The 17,500-nt window shown below is 44.0% G+C and overlaps 2 protein-coding genes and 1 long non-coding RNA gene across 4 annotated transcripts in view; 1 reads left to right on the forward strand and 2 right to left on the reverse strand.

Moving 5' to 3' along the window:
- nipsnap1 (nipsnap homolog 1 (C. elegans)) overlaps nt 1-6,720 on the reverse strand; it is a 14,047-nt gene extending 7,327 nt beyond the window's left edge. Inside the window, exons 1-3 of the mRNA XM_015960542.3 lie at nt 6,410-6,720; nt 2,542-2,669; nt 2,011-2,056 (exon numbers count right to left, since the gene is read on the reverse strand). Of these exons, the coding sequence (XP_015816028.2) occupies nt 2,011-2,056; nt 2,542-2,669; nt 6,410-6,705 (470 nt within the window). The 5' untranslated portion in view covers nt 6,706-6,720. The remainder of the gene's footprint in view (nt 1-2,010; nt 2,057-2,541; nt 2,670-6,409) is intronic.
- LOC139072185 (uncharacterized) lies at nt 5,601-11,391 on the forward strand. Its single transcript, XR_011521781.1, has 3 exons — nt 5,601-5,679; nt 9,428-9,818; nt 9,907-11,391. It is a non-coding gene; the product is annotated as an uncharacterized lncRNA (long non-coding RNA).
- lrrc74b (leucine rich repeat containing 74B) overlaps nt 8,977-17,500 on the reverse strand; it is a 17,541-nt gene continuing 9,017 nt past the window's right edge. For both annotated transcript variants that reach the window (XM_015960543.3, XM_054730265.2), the window contains exons 5-10: nt 15,279-15,485; nt 13,242-13,351; nt 12,357-12,472; nt 11,364-11,442; nt 9,702-9,797; nt 8,977-9,613 (exon numbers count right to left, since the gene is read on the reverse strand). In XM_015960543.3, coding sequence (XP_015816029.3) covers nt 9,497-9,613; nt 9,702-9,797; nt 11,364-11,442; nt 12,357-12,472; nt 13,242-13,351; nt 15,279-15,485 — 725 coding nt within the window. In that variant the 3' untranslated portion in view covers nt 8,977-9,496. The remainder of the gene's footprint in view (nt 9,614-9,701; nt 9,798-11,363; nt 11,443-12,356; nt 12,473-13,241; nt 13,352-15,278; nt 15,486-17,500) is intronic.

Raw genomic sequence — 17,500 nt, forward strand, 5'->3', positions numbered from 1 at the left:
ACTTGTACTATTTTGGATACACTGTCCTCACGCTCCAGCCTTGTTTTATATTGATTGTATTAAACCAAAGGAAACAATCTGAAGTTGTTTTTAATTTAAAAGGTCCGGCCCACTAGGGACTAGATTTCCCTCGATGTGGCCCCTGAGCTAAAATGAGTTTGACACCCCTGCTGTACAGTTTAAGTACGAACATGTACAATCTGCTTTTTCCTTGTTTTCAGGGTTGGCTGAAGAATCTTCCACCATTTCCTCACAACAAATAAAAAACAAAAGATCATTATTGTCATAACTCCAACAACACAACATAAGTCTGCTTCTGCAGCACACCGGGAGAATGACTGATTTCTGCTGGAAATGTCAGAACATTTGCTTTAAAAACAGATTTTTTTGTCGTTTGACTTGCAAACTCGTGTTGCTGAATCTTACACAGCAAATGTCTTCACCTCTCATGAAGGCCACATGTTGTTCACTCTCACCTCCATGCTTTCAGTTTACAGCCGATCGCATGATGGAAAAAGAAAACTAACCAAAACAAAAAAAAAACTCTCTGCTTTGTGGACATAAAACTTCAGAAACCTGATTCAGGTGGCTGGAAAATCCCAGGATTGCTGCAAACGTTTGAGGAGTCTGATTATTGCTTTCACCTGGATTTGACCAACAATAATCTGAAAAAACAAAACAACTGAAATTCACCTAAATTATAATAATATCACAGGAACTTCATGCTCATGCAGTTTGTAGGCACTTTTCTCCCAAAGTGGCCCAAAGAATTAAACTATTTCACACATTTTTGGTCCGCGTGCTGCAGAGTGACCGATCACGCTTCAAAAAGATCAAGTATTATCAGGAAAGTATGCAACATTTTCATATTTTTAAATCATGTTCTAATATGCGCCAAAATGACCCTTTTCTTCACTCAGACCACCACCACCCCCTATAGCCAGAATATTGCACTTGCAACTTCAGAGTGCCGGTCCGGTCCCTGTTGGACTTAGTCAGGTGGAGCTGACATGCCTGGAAATGAAGTCTGCTTCCAGCAGGTTTCCTGCATATTTTATGTCATGAACACATCTGATTTGTTTAATTTAGTGATGAACACTCCTGTAGACACTAATGAAGGCTGAGGAGACATTTCAGCCTTAAGCCTGAGTCATGCTTCTGCGTCAGTGCGGAGACACGCAACGCCATTATCCGTCCTTGTGTGCCTGCAGGTGAGCCCTCGCAAGGACGGACGGAGTCGATTCTCTCTTTTGTGAACATCCGTCCGTCGAGACGGAGAACGCAAGCTTGTGATTGGTTAGGCACCGCTGTCGTCTACACCGCCGCCATTGCGCCCCCAAAAACATAAAGAGAGCCGAGGATAACTAGCGGCAGACACGGAGCAGCTTGAAGAATACCTCGTGAAAAAACTCTAAAAACATGAACGTTTAATTCCCCGTGACTGGAGGAGTGAAAAGATGCGCAGCAAGTGTTTTATTTGTGGACGGAAATGACAGGAAACGTGGGTTTAGAGGTGGCGAGCGCATGAAGCGGTGGAGGAGGATGAGAGACAAATTCATCTGTGTTAAAAAGTCTCTAATATACAAAAAACACACAATATAAACTCACGATCCTGGACCGATACACGACAGGATACCACAGAACAGCGCTACGCCCTCTGGTGTCCTGGCGGGGAATTGCTTTGCAACACTCTCCAGGAGACGGAGAAGCATGAGGACAAAATGTCTCCGTCCATGGGTGCCGGTCTCTCCCTGTTGGAGCTGACGCAGAAGCATGACTCAGGCTTAAGGTGTTAAAAAGACGAACGCACAGCGAGGGGAGGAGTTTTACTTTCGGTTTTAAATACCGGACACTAGGGGGTGGTAAAAGCTGCCTAGTGTTCGTTTAATAAGGAGGTTTTCTGCCACCACACTGAAATGTAGCTTTTAATGTGTAGAAGCCATGGGAAGGCGACAATAAACCCGACATGTGTGAAGAAATAAATGGAAACGTTGAAGATAAAATACTCACTGGAGGCTGTTGTACGCATCCAGGCACTCTGGTTTGACGTTGTGAACTTAAAAGGAGACAGACTGATCAGAAATGAACTTTTTTTTAATAAAAAAAAACACAGAAAACCAAATACTTCAACAATGTAATTTCACACCTTGATTCAGCAAAGACGTAGTACAAAGCCAGTTCGCTCATACAAAGTTGTGGGCAACGGCTGATAAAACGTCCCCACTGAAATCTCTACATGGTGTGACGAGCGCCACACAAAAGATCAAAGTCAGGGGAGAACAGTAGACTCCTCCATCCGCGGCGGACGCAGTTATCATTACAGACTTGAAAGAAAAGCAGACAACTTGTTCTGATGTCAGAAAATGTTGCAGAACTGAAACATCAGATGATTAAATCTGGTTGCTGCTCCGACTTCCAGCGTCCTCTGAGGTCACTGAGGTCGGCAGAGGCTGAATCTGATGAGCGTGACTTATTAAACTGCACTTTCTCCCTTACACTTACATCATTATTTAGATTCTAGTTCAAATCCTGCAAACCTACATTGGATTTTATACAAGTTGCTGATCTCCTTCTTTGACAGCAGGTTGGAGTGAGCGTCCTTCCTGGCATCAACTTTGTGCACGAACAAGGACCGGAACCAGCCTTTGTCGCTGCTCTCTGAAAACCTCCTACACACAGCACAAGAAAAGAAAAACAGATGAAAGCAATGAACAAAGACTCAAAGCGAATCCATTAAGCAGAGAAGTTGTCGACACAAGGAGGAAGATGTTTAAAAGGATCGTTGGGATGTGGATGACATACGGGCTGAGAGATAGTCATGCTGATGTTCCTCTGATAGGAGAAACATGCACACTGAGTGAGTGAGTGAGTGAGTGAGTGAGTGAGTGAGTGAGTGCAGTAGCGAGGGGCTTCTCCATAAAAACCTCGGTTTTCCCACTCTGGAGCAGATAGTAGGGAAATATGTTTGACTGGTTTTTTTTTTAAACGTGTAAAAAACCTAAGAAACTTTCAGAATCAGAACATTGGACACAAAATGTTTCTTAAAGACCAAGTTCACTCGTTCATTCATCACACTGGCAGGTGTCTAGTATGAACGAATGCCTTGTGAGTCGATCTCTGGAGGAAAGAGGCTCTGGTGCTCCTGGCTGGAGTCCTAAAGCTTGGTGGCTCCGGGACGGGTTGGGTCAGGTTGCTGTTTTGTCTGTCCCGATTGTAAAACCGGTCCAGCTGACCCAGACCGCGCCATTCCTGGGCCCTCCTTCTGTTGTAGGTCTGTAACGGAGCGGTACGCTACGGCTAGGGAAGAGCGGCGGCGTCAGAACAACACGGGTAACTGATTGGCGGACAGAAATACGTCACTACTTGTGACGAGCAGTTTCTCAGCGGATGGCAGCCAAAGGATTCGAACGGATGTTATAACAGCTGAAAAAACTAAAAGCACTGGTTTGACGCGACGGAACGCATTTACGTTTACTCCCCGCCTGCAAACTGAGAGTCCAAACTGCGATTGCAACGCTCTCCTGAAACTGCAGACCCATACCGGTCCACACCTGCCTACGATGACCCGCCCCACCCCGACCTGTCCCAAACCCCTACAATGGAACCAAGCTACCATTTCCTGATATTCTGAGATCTCGCTTCTGATTGGCTAACAGCAACACGACTCTACCGCTGACTGTTTGCTCTGCAACGTTGATGTTTCATCTCCACTCTATTAACACCTAAAGCCTAAAGGAGTTCTGCTGTGTGAGGAGTTGCTAATGCTAACGGTTAGCTTCTACTAGTCAGACGTTCTCTGCTCCACACAGCTTTCTCCAGTTGCAAACCACTATGGGTGCATCCATGAATGCTAATGTGACATAGGTGGGATTGGCTGGCTTTTCTAATCCGAGCGTTTCCCCATCTATTTTCTAATGCAGGGAATAGGAGTAGATGACTATTTTCACATTTAGCCTGCATTTTAAATTCAGAGTGGCCGATCAAATTTAAAAAATAACAAAAAAAAATTATATATATATATATATATATATATATATATATATATATATATATATATATATATATATATATATATAATAAAGAGAGGCTGCACAGTGGCGCAGTGGTTAGAGCTGTTGCCTTGCAGGTCCTGGGATCTTTCTGCATGGAGTTTGCATGTTCTCCCTGTGCATGCGCGGGTTCTCTCCGGGTTCTCCGGCTTCCTCCCACAGTCCAAAAACATGACTGTTAGGTTGATTGGTCTGTCTAAATGGTCCTTAGGTGTGCGTGTGTGTGTGATTGTTTGTCCTGTGTGTCTCTGTGTTGCCCTGCGATGGACTGGCTCTCTGTCCAGGGTGTACCCCGCCTGATTGCCTTTTGACCGCTGGAGATGGGCACCAGCCCCCGCCCCCCACCACGCGGCCCCACATGGACAAAACAGGTTCAGACAATGGATGGATGGATATAATAAAGAGAACTGTGATTTAAAGAGCAAGTCACCCCCCAAATCAACTTATTTTCCTGATAAACTACATAAATGCGTGTCTAATCGTGCTGCAGATGCGTGTCGTCAATAGTTTGGCACTTTAGTGCATTTTAGTTAAAATTTTAATTTTCTGCCTAAAACTGTCAGTGTTGTGCCGTTGTCAGGTAAAACCTCTGCACTGCATTTGAATTTAAATCTGCCACCGCTATTGGCTAAGAGGTACCCTAGAACGTTAGCTGGTACCATATGATGTCACAATGTCGTTGTGAGCCTGTGTGTGTGTGTGTGTATTTGTTAGCAGCTCCTCCTTCTCGGTCTGCTAGGCAACAGCATTTGTTGCATTTTTCAAACAGGAAGTGGGAGTGGAGTAATACTCTGGTAGGGGGTGACTTGCTCTTTAAGCACCATAACTTGGCTTTGATTTAAGGAAAAATGAATCAAACTTCATGTTATGATCTAAAAATAATTAAAGCAAACATTGTTGCTCAAACCAAAAGGATGAGCTTCAGCTGCCTCAACACCTGATGAATGCCGCAGCACCAGAATTAAAATGTTTCCACATTCAGCCAGTCCTGATTCTGACTTTCACTCCTTTTATAAACAGAATTCCTAAATCCTTTTAAAGAGCAAGTCACCCCCTACCAGAGTCTAACTCCACTCCCACTTCATGTTTGAAAAATGCAACAAATGCTGTTGCCTGACAGACCGAGAGGGCGGAGCTGCTAACAAATACACACACACACAGGCTCACGACAGCATTGTGACATCATAATGTACCAGTATACATCATAGCATACTTCTTAGCCAATAGCGGTGGCAGATTTAAATTCAAACACAGTGCAGACTTTTTACCTGACCACGGCACAACACTGCCAGTTTTAGGCAGAATATTTAAATTTTAACTAAGATGCACTGAAGTGCCGAATTATTGACGACACGTGTCTGCAGCACGATTAGACACTCATTTATGTAGTTTATCAGCAAAAAAACGTTTATTTGGGGGTGACTTGCTCTTTAAAGTGGCTCCAATTAACCTCAATCTCTGGATTTGCTCAGGATGTTCAGCGTCACGCAGGCAGCGTAAGTGGCGTGCCCCCCCCCCCCCCCCCCCTACGGATTAGGGAGCCTTGGTGTGCTATTATGTGCTTTCAGCCATCTGTTCACAAACACTTTTGGAGGCTTTGTGTGTTTTTACGATTCCTGAAACTTTCAAGGTCAGTGAAACTCCTTTTCTTTAATAACATCACGGCCCAGCGGCTTTAATTAGAAACTGTGATTAACCACGAGGCACTTTTGATGATCATTTTTAATAAAAATGTGTAAAATACGTTTAAAATGTGCTTTTTAACGATGTTAGTGAGCCATGGAAATCAATGCGGATGGAGGCCTGAACATGTTCTGGTGGGGTTTTTACAGTGCAAGGGTCAGAGGTCTGGCAAATGATTAAAGGAGGTTTACTTGTTTTACTCTGGCTTACATAACATTAGAGTCACACACTGATGCGGAGCATCGGGAATTTAAAATGGAAAACTAAATCAGTGAAAACGTGTGAAAAGCGGTCACGACTTACAAGGATTTACACTAAATAATGAAATTATACTAAAAATAACCGTTTAAAAAAAGACCCGTCTGTTAAGGTGGCTTCGGTTAACCGTAAATTCTATTTTTAAATCACTATTTCTTTATTTCCTCATTTACAGCCTGAAATGATTGAATCAAGTATTTGTAATGTTTGTGATTTTAGGGAAATAATCTGTGATTACAATCTGAACATGCCTGGATTCAAACCTCAACAGCAGCCGGAGGAATCAAAGGATTATTCGCAATTCATCATTTAATTTTAAAATCATTTCCAAGCTAAAGTTTATGCTAGACTTTAGAAAACAACCAGTCTGTGTGTTTTTTTTTTTTGTTTTTTTGTTTTTTTACTAAGTCCATGTTTACCTGGAGGCTTGGTGCAGGTAGACGGAACACCTGGACAGAACGCGACCAGAACTCCTCACAGAACCAGTCGTCGCCATGTTCTCCAGCAGAATAAACCAGCAGCCGGTTCGACGTGCACTCGTTACCTGCTGGTTAATGTTCACCCGCCACGCTGTTGCGTCATTTGACAGGTAATCATAGGGACAGAGCTGCCGCGCGCGCGACAGATTAAAACGCGCGTGACGGAGTGACGTCACACTACCGTCCACGAGCAGGATCGAGCTGCGCTGATTGGATGGTGGAGTGACGTAGACCATCTAGAACAATCGGTGACTTTTAAAACAGTTCTGAGGAATTCAGCTGATTTTTTAAAACTTAAATTTGAATTTAATCCGATAAAAACAGTTTTAGAAGGAAACTTTTGACCATCTCTGTGTAAATTATACATCTAAATACATTTTAACAGTTATAGGAATGGTTTCGTCACTTACCCAAGTCCCTCAAAACCCGAAAGAAAGGTTTTTACTATTCCATTATGTAGATTAGGGTTTTTCCAGGGATTAAACATGTTAATAAAAGTTATTTATATTTAGTCGGGGATCCTTTACATGTTACTGCCTGAAGCCTGAAACAAACACATCAAAGGTTGTTTCCTCCTTTGAGAAGCTTTGCCTTCAAGCGTTTGCTGCAGCGCTTTTCATTTTTCTGTTCTTTATGTTTTGAGTTTTCAAAAAGCAAAAAAAAAAAAATCCACCTTTTTCTGAGTGAGATCAGGTATTTGACTCAGTGCAAAAATAAACAGCCCTTTTCCCTTTTGTGAGATTAATTTCTGCTTTTGTTTTAATAGATTTTTCTCACAATAAAAAGAAAATAAAAATTTTACCAAAGTTGATGCATCCAAAGTGACGTTCTCCTGTGTCTGACACGAGTGGCTGGTTTTTGTTCCAACTCCATCCTTCGTACACAACACAGTGCTCTCTGATCCTCTCCATCATTCCACCCTCTGTCATGTTTATGGGAAGATGTTTTACCCAAGACATGAAAGAATCACTACGGAGACAGGGTAGGTGACATAATATAACTTTTATTAAGAATGGTGAGTAAACATATGGGCCATTCCCATCTGTACCGGGTCGGCCCGGGCCAGATAGCGTAGGTTCTGTTTCGTTCCCTCCTGACTGCCAGTGGCAGTAAACAGAGTGGATGTATCTCCTCGCGCTCTGCGCAGGTCGAGTACTAATGTAAACAAAGTCACTCACGTGACACGTAGCGCACCTGGTCGCGAGTCTATAAATTACGCGCCGATAGCTACGTTCGGGTCTCCCGGGATCTTCTCGCCCGAGAAGTTCTGAGTGACCCCTGTGACTGGCAGTCATCCAGGAACTCACAGAACCATAGTTACACCGTAACTTCCGTTGTTTACATATCTGGGTGGCCTGGTATTTTTCCGGGCCAACCAAGTCTCATTCTCAGCCCTCTTCTCGAGGGGGTCTGCTTCAGGCCGACCAGGGCCAACACACCCACTGCTGACAGCAAATTCACACCTTCCATTAGAGCAAGCCTCTGATTGGTGGGTAGAATCAGCCCACATGGGCTTAAGACAAGGATGTGTGGAATCAACCGGGCCAGGCTGGGGCCGACTGGGGCTACCCGGCCCGGGCCGACCCGGTACAGATGGGAATGGCCCATAAGGGTGCTGCTCCAAACGGGAACAGGAAGAACCGGAATCTAAAAACAAGAAGCAGATAGATATAAGATAAGCCCGGAACCAGAGAACCAAGGATGTGATTTGTTTTTGGAGGTTATTCTTACGGTTGATGACCAGGACTGGTGAGGATGCACTGAGTCTTTGGGACCAGGTGGGAATGGACAAATGGCAGGAGTTCAGATCCAGGACAAGACTGAGAAGCAGGCTGGGAGGCTGGCAGGACGACAGGCGGACAGTGGAGAGCGGAGGCCAGGGGATCTTCAGTGACATGACGTTGGTAGACAACTCCAGGAGACGGCAGGTTCGTTCTGAGGACAGATGAGCAGGAACTTTCAGGACTCGACAACGGGCAGATCAAGACTGAGACTGGATCAGACAGACAAAAGATTAAAGCTGGAGCAGGCAGGCTAAGACTGTGGCTGGCTAGTAGTTGCCCAAGGTGAGAGTATCAACCGGCACTGGAGTTGTGTCACACCGCTCCTTGAATACCCCCGGCCCTCTGATCAGGGAGCTGGCTCTCCGACACGCCCGCCTGTGAACACAACCCTGAGACGACTGCAGCATATTGATTGTTAGGTATGATCAGCGCAGACCGTGACACCCCCTGGCATTACATAACATCAGATCAGCTCCTATCTAAAGGGAATCACAACCACGACCTGGGTGGAGTGTCCATCTTCAGGGACCATGACTCCCTCCCAGCAACACAGATGCGAGTGATTTCTTTTACGGGTTTATTGAACAGCTTTCCTTCGTTGACCTCTTCTTCTTCTTTGTTAGACCTTTAAAGCAGTAAAAGTAATCACCTGTGTCTGTGTTGCTTGGAGGGAGTCCTAGTGAAACTCGTCGGCTGTTTGCTTAAACAAAAAGGGAATCCATCTCACTTCTTCAGTCCTTTTATTAGTCAGTTCTTTAGCAACAGACTGAATGCTTTCAGTCCATTCTCAGGTTGTGTGCTCTTCACACACCTGGTTTGTATCCATCATTAAAGGTGTGGCTGGCAGAGCAGCTCAAATGTAGCCTTTCAAAATAAAAGTCCATGTACAGGAAACACAAAACAACCTTCCTTTTCAACCCAGTGTCTTACAAAGAAAAATAAACTAGGAAATGAACAGCAACAACAGTTGGAGTGACTTTATCAGCAACACTCTGACTCTTGTAGAAAATCGCCGCTGAAGTGCCTTTTCTTCTTTGAGCCGATGGGAATTTAACAGGTTTTAATTATTCCAGTCACATTTTATTCAGGCCAACATTCTTCTCACGGTTCACTAAAAACAGAAAAGAAACTCTTAAAAATGATCTCTGCAGTTTTGCATCCTTTCCATCCTCAGGAGCCTTCGCGGGGCTTTTACGGGACTTCTTGGCTCTTTGCTGGCAGGTAAGTGCAGCAATTACACCTTTCAGGGTTTTACTTTTCTGAGTGTGCCCATTGTGCCCCCATGTTTCACTCTGAGCTCAGGCAAGGCTTCTTTCACTGCTCTACACAAGTCTTCAAACTCCTGGTTGACTGTGATGCCCTAGATGGAAGTGCGACACAGAGGAGAGAGTAAAGGGTTTGTTTTCTGTTAAAAAAAAGTCTGTCTAGTGGAGAAATGTGCCACTTACTGAAAAGTCCAGTGTCTCCATGGAAGAATCTGAGTTTTCCTGAACAGACTGAAGGATCCTGAAGCAGCCGGTGGTCAGGATGGGGTTCCTACCAATCTAACCAGAGAGACAAACATCGTAAATATGATATTTCAAAGGAATAAATCATTTTAAGGACTGTTAAACGATGACTCATGTCCTTTCTAACTCTCTGTTTCTTTGTTAGATAAAAGAAATTATGGATGAAAGTTGGCTGAGCTCAACATGTCTTGATGTTTTCGGTCCACGTGTGGAGCTGGAGAAGCTTCACGACTGTGTGGGGTACCAGGATCTGGTCCTAATCAAAGCAAGACCTTTCTCCTGGTGTAGGGCTGCCTTCTAGGGTTCTACAGCGCCCCGAAGGCCCTTGACAACACAGTCATTCACCCACATATTCACATGCTTGTGGTGATGAGCTACAATGGAGCCACAGCTGCCCTGGGCTGCAGCGACAGAAGCAAGGCTGCCGAACACTGGCGCCTCGAGCCCCTCCAACCACCACCAGCAGGCACGCTGGGTTAAGTGTCCTGCCCAAGTGGGGCTTAAACCTGCAACCTTCCAACTATGAGGTGGACACAACTCCTCTGCCACCGTCACCCTACACAGATGACCTTGGTGACCTTCAGAGTGCTCTGGGTCGATTCTCACTCACTTGTATTGGCCCCTTAAACTCCCATTCATTTGTTTTGGCAGTAGAGGAACCATTGACCAGTTGGGTGTGACGTAGGCTCCGTGCAAATTTGTAATAGTGCCATTGTCCAGCCCGACTCCTCCGACTAACGTCTACATCCTGGAACAACCCTGCAAACAGTCAACGTCGCATGGACAAGCAGATCTTGTCTATACCGTGTCCGTCGATCCAGAACACCTCTAGGTCTTTGCAGAGCGGGAGGAGAAAAGAGCTTTCTTCCACTAAAAAGACTCACAAGGCATTCGTTTATACAACAGCCTGCAGACAATGCATGAAAAACCAAGTAAATGAGACCTTGAAGTGGAGGAGTTCAGGTATCTTTGTGTTTCTGTCACAAAAGATGCGACGTGTAAGACCAAAGTGGTAAACTGGATTTTAGAAACTTCAATTTTGAAGTTAAATAAATGAGCGAGTTTAACAGACATGAAAAAAGGATCATTACAACAAAAAGGAAGGCAGAGCCGTGAGCGGCCAGGCTCCACCTGCTCAGCAAAGGCGCTGATTCTGCCAGTCTTTAGATTTAGGCTTCAGACTTTTCTGTTTGAAAGCTTTTATAAACTCAAGCATCCCTCAACCTTTCTGTAGATGCTGCCATCCCCTCTTGCCAACCGAAAGAGGAATAAAAACTTGAATTCACAGTTTTCTGACTGCTGGAGGATTGAATCTCCTCCAAGGTCATCAAGTGCCTCAAAAGGGAATATTAATTTTCTATTTAAATGGAAAAAATATTCATTTATTTTGCTGGTGCACCAGTTGAAGTATCTTCTTTTAGCTGAAATGAAAGTGTTTTCTATTACTTCTCTGTCTTTTGCTTTTTCTACGTGACCAACGGTGAAAATCCAGCTGCAGAACCCTGAAAGCAGATGCACTGATCTGTTTGTTTATCCTATTTTATCCACTGATGCTCCCCTGTTGCTTGTGACGGTAAAACCAATTGCTTTTCACCAGCTTACATTCAGAAGTTTGATGGTCTTGTTTACTCTGAGGCCCAAGGCAAGGTGGATGGCTCCCTCAGGGGGTATTTGGTTGTTACTGTGGCAAAAAAAAAGAGTTAATGCAAAAGAGAAAGAAGCCGTCTGTTGGAGTGTGATGGAAGTAATCATGAAGTGTGAGTTTTAAAAGCGAGAGTCGCTGAGAATTTGCAAAAAGCACAAAACAAAAAACAGTAAAACAAGAGTGATAGAGTGAGAACGAGATCATGGATACAAGCGGCCAAAATGAGTTTCCTCCACAGAGCGGCTGGGCTCTCGCTTAGAGATAGGGTGAGAAGCTCGGTCATCTGGGAGGGGCTCGGAGTAGACCCGCTGCTCCTCCACATCGAGAGGAGCCAGTTGAGGTGGCTCAGGTGGTGGTCAGGATGCCTCCTGGACGCCTCCCTGGTGAGGTTTTCCGGGCACGTCCAACCGGGAGGAGACCTAAAGGTAGACCCAGGACACGGTGGAGGGACTACGTCTCTCACCTGGCCAGGGAACACCTTGGGATTCCCCCGGAGGAGCTGGCCCAAGTGGCTGGGGAGAGGGAGGTCTGGGCCTCTCGACTTAGGCTGCTGCCCCCGCGACCCGACTCCGGATAAGTAGAACAGTAGAAAAGCGTCTGGCTACGTGTGACTCGGTCTAATAAAAGCTGCAAGTCTTGCAGAGCGATCTGAACTTTTACTGGCAGTGGCAGACGGATAAACGTGAATCACTTCTATTCATGAATGAATATTTAGACACAACATTTAAAACCTTTTAACTCTGAGGGCCGTCACACCAGGCCAAAAATGTCTCACCTTCTTTTGGTTCGATTCACCTTTACAAAAAACACAGCAAACCTCCGCGGCAGCATAGCGCCGCAGGCCGGCGTTGCCTCAGACAAGCTTGTTTGGATGAACTTTCACATCCAAACAGATCTGATGTTCCTGTTCATTAATCTTAGCATGCACCGAGTCTAAAACTTTCTCTTACCTCACATTTAGCTCCTCCAACATGTTATTCTCTTTCAGGGCCTGTCCTAAAGCAATGGCTCCTTCTTTACCAAAATAATTACACGACAGATCCACTGTTCTAAGGAAGACGTTTCCCTAAAACACAAGAAAGCAGATGCATTTCATGAATTAAATTCTGAATGAGGTAATGCTGCAGCTGCAAACATTAAAAATGACAAACCATAAATTACTTTTATGAATGTAAAACTAGGAATCATTTCCCCTCTGTGGTTATTTGCATCGGTGCAAACAGGGACAGAAAACAGCTGAGGTGCAGCCTGGAGCATTCCCAGCAGGAATATTATTTCTGTCAGTATACCCATGCAATGAAAAACTAACAATGTTAATAGTTAGAGAATATAGTTTGCATGAACTGCTTTGAAATTGACGAGATTTGATCAATTTTTGGACGGCTGTATCCCACTTTGAAACTAGCCCGAATGCGACAACCTTCGGTGGGGGCCAAACTCTGGTTCCTGAGGGCTCCCATCCAGCATAGAGGTTTTGTCTGCTTCCACACCTGATTTTAACCTGCAGGTGAGTGAAAGGATTCTGCAGAGCTTGATTAGTTGCTAAACAGGCAATTCGACCATTGAATCAGATGTGTTGGAGCAGGGAAAAATACATAACAGATAGGGGTTCTCGAGGACTTCTTCATCAATCCGATCAGGACTAATTTCACTTTTTTCCAACAGAGAATGTTAGAAGAGCCATCTGCAACAGTTAAGATATGACACGTCCCCAACAAACACCCGAGAACCAAAAACACGATTTAAAAAGCAACAACATGCAGACAACTCAAATGAAATGATGAATTGTGATTATTTGAACAGTAACGATCAAACATAAGTTTGCAGAAATTTACCCCGAGGCCATTAGCCAACCTCGCTGCTCCTCTTCCTCGAATGCAGTTCCAGACCAGACACAACGATCTCAGCCCCGTGTTCTCTGACAGACAGTCGCCAAGCGTTCGCCCTCAGGGCAGAAAACAAAATAATGAAAAATGAACAAACTACGGGACTGCATCGTCCAGTCTTGCTGGTTTCAAATTGAATCATTTTGCTCATGATGAAAATGTGTTTGTAGTTAGAAGTCAGAGTCCAGAATCACTCAACTCAAACCTTTTCTCACCGTTAGTCGTTTTTGTGATGTCTGAGCGCAGAGAAACGAAATAAAAGAAGAAGAAAAAGCAGAATTGAATATGTTGAGGAGAATCATTCCTGCACACAAGGGAATAAGACACCCTCCGTTCTCCACACAGACTCATTTTCAGTTACCAATATTAGATCTTCAGCCTCCTGCTCGGAGACGGGGCCAATCACAAAACTCATCCATACGATAATTGAAAGAGGTTTTAATGACGGCGTGATGTGTCTGACCTTTGAATGCCACACTCGGCGAATGTCTGCTGTCCTGTGGATACTTGGAGATAAGGCTCCACTATTATGACTAATTCTTTTATGGAAATGGCATTCCATCAATCTAATATTAGTCTAATATTGTCATTTCTGGACTTTTCACAGTAATCGTTTACATTCACGGGTCTCTGTTCTGTATTCAGTTATCACTTACCGAGACAGGAAAGAGTACTATGATCAACGAGTACCCAATATTTGGTCATTTATTTCCTTGCCATTTTTTAAATTTTATTTTGTCAGTGACATCTATAGAAGTCCCTATGCTTGAATACGACTGAGTTTGACTCGTGGAACTAAAAAAGGTGCAACAAAGAACTTTGGGTTTAAAAAGTATTTTTTCCAATCTGCCAACATGCTTTTGTACACGTTTGTGCTAAAAGTACAAAAAACACAGAAAACCTGAAGAATAACTAAATCAGAATCAGAATCAGAAGGTTTTTTTGGCCACATGTGCAAGAATCACAACATTAGGAAATTATTGTGGAGTTAAGGGATACTGAGCAGTTTTGCTTGCTTTTAGCACCCCCTAGTGTCCGTTATTAACTATCTGTGGTTAAAGCAAAAGGGAAACTCCTCACTGTGCATTCGTGTTTTTAACACTTTAATCTAACAGCTTAAGTGTCTCCTCAGCCTCCATTACTTTCTACAGGAGTAGTTCATCACTGAATAAAACAAATCAGCTGTGTTCACAGTCTAAAGCATGCAGGAAACGTGCTGGAAGCAAACCGCAGCGCCAGCTAAGCTACATTTTTTTCTAAGTCCAACAGGTGCCGGCCCAGCACTCTGAAGTTGCAAATACGGTATTCTATCCACAGAGAGAGGCGGGGATCTGAGTGACTTTTCAAAAAATGATTTAAAAATGTGAAAAAGTTGCATAATGTCTCTTTAAATATAAAAAGACTTTTTGATGACAACATAAAAACAACATAGGAGTCAAGAGGATACTCCCTCACTCCACTGCACAGCCCAGAGGAACTTCCTCAGTGTTTTAATCCTCCGTTAGGCTCTCTAAGAGGGACCAGCAAAGCAAAGACAAAGAGGTGTGGATTTGAATGGGAAGCATGTCAACGCTCCGTGTTCTTGATATGACACAGGAACAGGCGTGGGAGAGAAGGTGTGAACTGTAGGAGCACAAAGTGAGGTAAAACATGGCTTCACCAAAAACTGCACGTAAAGGAGTGGAAACATTTTAGGTCAGAGGTTCTTTTTGACACTGCGCTAATTACGCAACAGCACAAGAAACAACTACCAACGATTTCTACTCATTCATTTTAGACTTTTTACACATGCAACATGTAATTTATGAGTGTTGGAGTTCAGTTATCTGGGGCTGCTAATGGAAAATGGGTGCAAAACTGGGTCAGGGCTGAGATACTTAATATCAGCTAAATTAAAAAGGAGAGTCACGGGAGATGTTTTATGGGTTGAGAGGCTTTGACCCAACAGAAAATACAAGGCTGTGTAGAAATAATTGCTGTGCTTACCTGCATGGTCTCCCAGAGCGTTGTGGCTCAAGTCGAGGTGCTGCAGCGTGCTGTTGGTGACGAGTGCTGGGCCCAGACACTCAGCTGACTGGTCTGTCAGACGGTTTCCTGACAGATGAAGCCTCACCAGAGTGGTGTTTACCTTCAGCATTGCAGAGATGGCTCGGGCGCCAAAATCTCCAAGGTTGTTGTCAGACAGATCCACTTCTAAACATCATTTCGCAGAGACAAGAGGAAAGTGCACATTACATATCCATGGTTTTAAAATATGTAAACTACCATTTCTTTTTGTTTAGTGGATTCGATTGGACAACAAAAGAGTAAAAGAAGAAATAAAAAGATTTATAAGCAGCAGAACAACATTAGCAAAACAGCTCAGTTTTATGATTGAAAAGGATAGAAGATTAAATAAACGTATTCAATGCTACCCAAAAATCTTATAATGAAACTGTTCTCGTCTCAGCTGAAGTATTCATTGGTCATTGGGCTGTTGTATTTGTGTTTAAACAGAAGGGATGCAAAGAAATATTAGAACACAGAAATATTTAGATGTTTTGTGTTTTGATACTGAAGCAATTTTATTTCTTGAGAACTGAAACTTTGAAACATTTACGGTATGTTGTGTGATGCAATTCAAACTCCGACTGCTAGGTGGCAGCAGCTTTCATTCTGGTGGGACAAGATCTTATGCCCCGGGTGTTTCTCAATGCCAAGGAACCTCGCCTTGATGTCTTGGCCCCGCCCCGGTTGCCTAGGAGATACGTCATCGGGAGCCGCCAAGACGTGTTCCAACGTTCATGTTCTACCGAGTCTTATTTTGAAAATTTCTAATAATTAATACTGTTGTACACTGAAACCGTGTGTGACATCCTGTCTAGCCCTATGTTAACTGTGGAAATTGACGTGTCCCAGAAGTGACTCGTGACAAAAATTAAACTCTGTAGTAGTTGGGGTGACAGTGGCACAGGAGTTAAGTGCTCGCCTCATAATCAGAAGGTTGCAGGTTCAAGTCCCACTCAGTCTGTCGTTGTCATTGTGTCCTTGCCTGCTGGTGGTGGTCAGAGAGAGACCGGCGGCACCAGTGGTCGACAGCCTCGCCTCCGTCAGTGCGCCCCCAGGTCAGCTGTGGCTACATCGTAGCTCATCCCCACCAGTGTGTGAATGGGTGAATGACTGATTGTGTTGTAAAGTGCCTTGCGGAGTTCCAGGACTCTAGAAGGCGCTATATCAAATACAGGCCATTTACCATAATCTTTAGCAACGTGGCATTTTCTTATGGAACGCACCAATTTGGACCAACCCATAGATTATAATGGATTTTATTTGAATTAGCAACATTCCGCTACCGTTCCATTTGGTTAGCTTCTACTAGCTGAGAAGTTCTTTGCTGCTTTCTGGAGGCTAAAAAAGCAACAGATTTCCCCGTCGTGAGCCAAGATGGGTGAGTCCATGAATGTTAAGTGACAGTGTGATGTAGATCTGTCAGGCTTTTCTAATCCTGGAGTTCACCGTCTATTTTCTGTCAGAAGCTAATGCAGGAGATAGGGGTAGGAGACTATTTTCATGTTCAGCCCTCATAAAAAACTCAGTGACCCGTTAGAATCATTAAAAATGTTTTTTCAGGGAAGATGACCTTTAACTCATTCGCTGCCAGCGTTTCTCACCGTTTTTACTGTTTTTTAAAGAGTCACAGAACGTTGCGTGCTAGCATGATGTCGATGACAAAACAACCAAAACAAAGCGGGGATTCACCTCTTACATCAGGAAGAATCCGCGTGTTTCAAGCGTTATCCGTTCTTTCATAATCCGTTGTTGAACTGTGATCGGCAGAAGCTTTTCCGGTTCGTGTCTCACTTTTTTTTTACAGGAACGGCCCAAAACGATCTCCTAACACATGGATGTTCTGCTTCCTGATCACGTGACGTGTGACATATGCGGATGAAGATCGGCTTCAGAGCTGAGATGTTTGTTCTCTCAGTGTGGGGGCTCGTCCGACGCCCACAGAGTAAAAAAAATGCAAATGATGACTTTAGTCGTCATTAGCAGTGAATGAGTTAAGGGTTTTTTGTGTACATCAACAAAACAGACACTTTCCAATCCTTTCTTTGCAACATTATCAGTCTAATAGGTTTTTATGGACTGGTAATGCAGTTTATGACCAGATCTGAAGAGTAATGGCAGCAAGTTTTCCAGAATAAGAGCCTCCACGGAGGAGAAAGTGT

The sequence above is a fragment of the Nothobranchius furzeri genome, chromosome 10, assembly GCF_043380555.1.
Source record: "Nothobranchius furzeri strain GRZ-AD chromosome 10, NfurGRZ-RIMD1, whole genome shotgun sequence".
In the NCBI taxonomy this organism is placed as follows: Eukaryota; Metazoa; Chordata; class Actinopteri; order Cyprinodontiformes; family Nothobranchiidae; genus Nothobranchius; species Nothobranchius furzeri.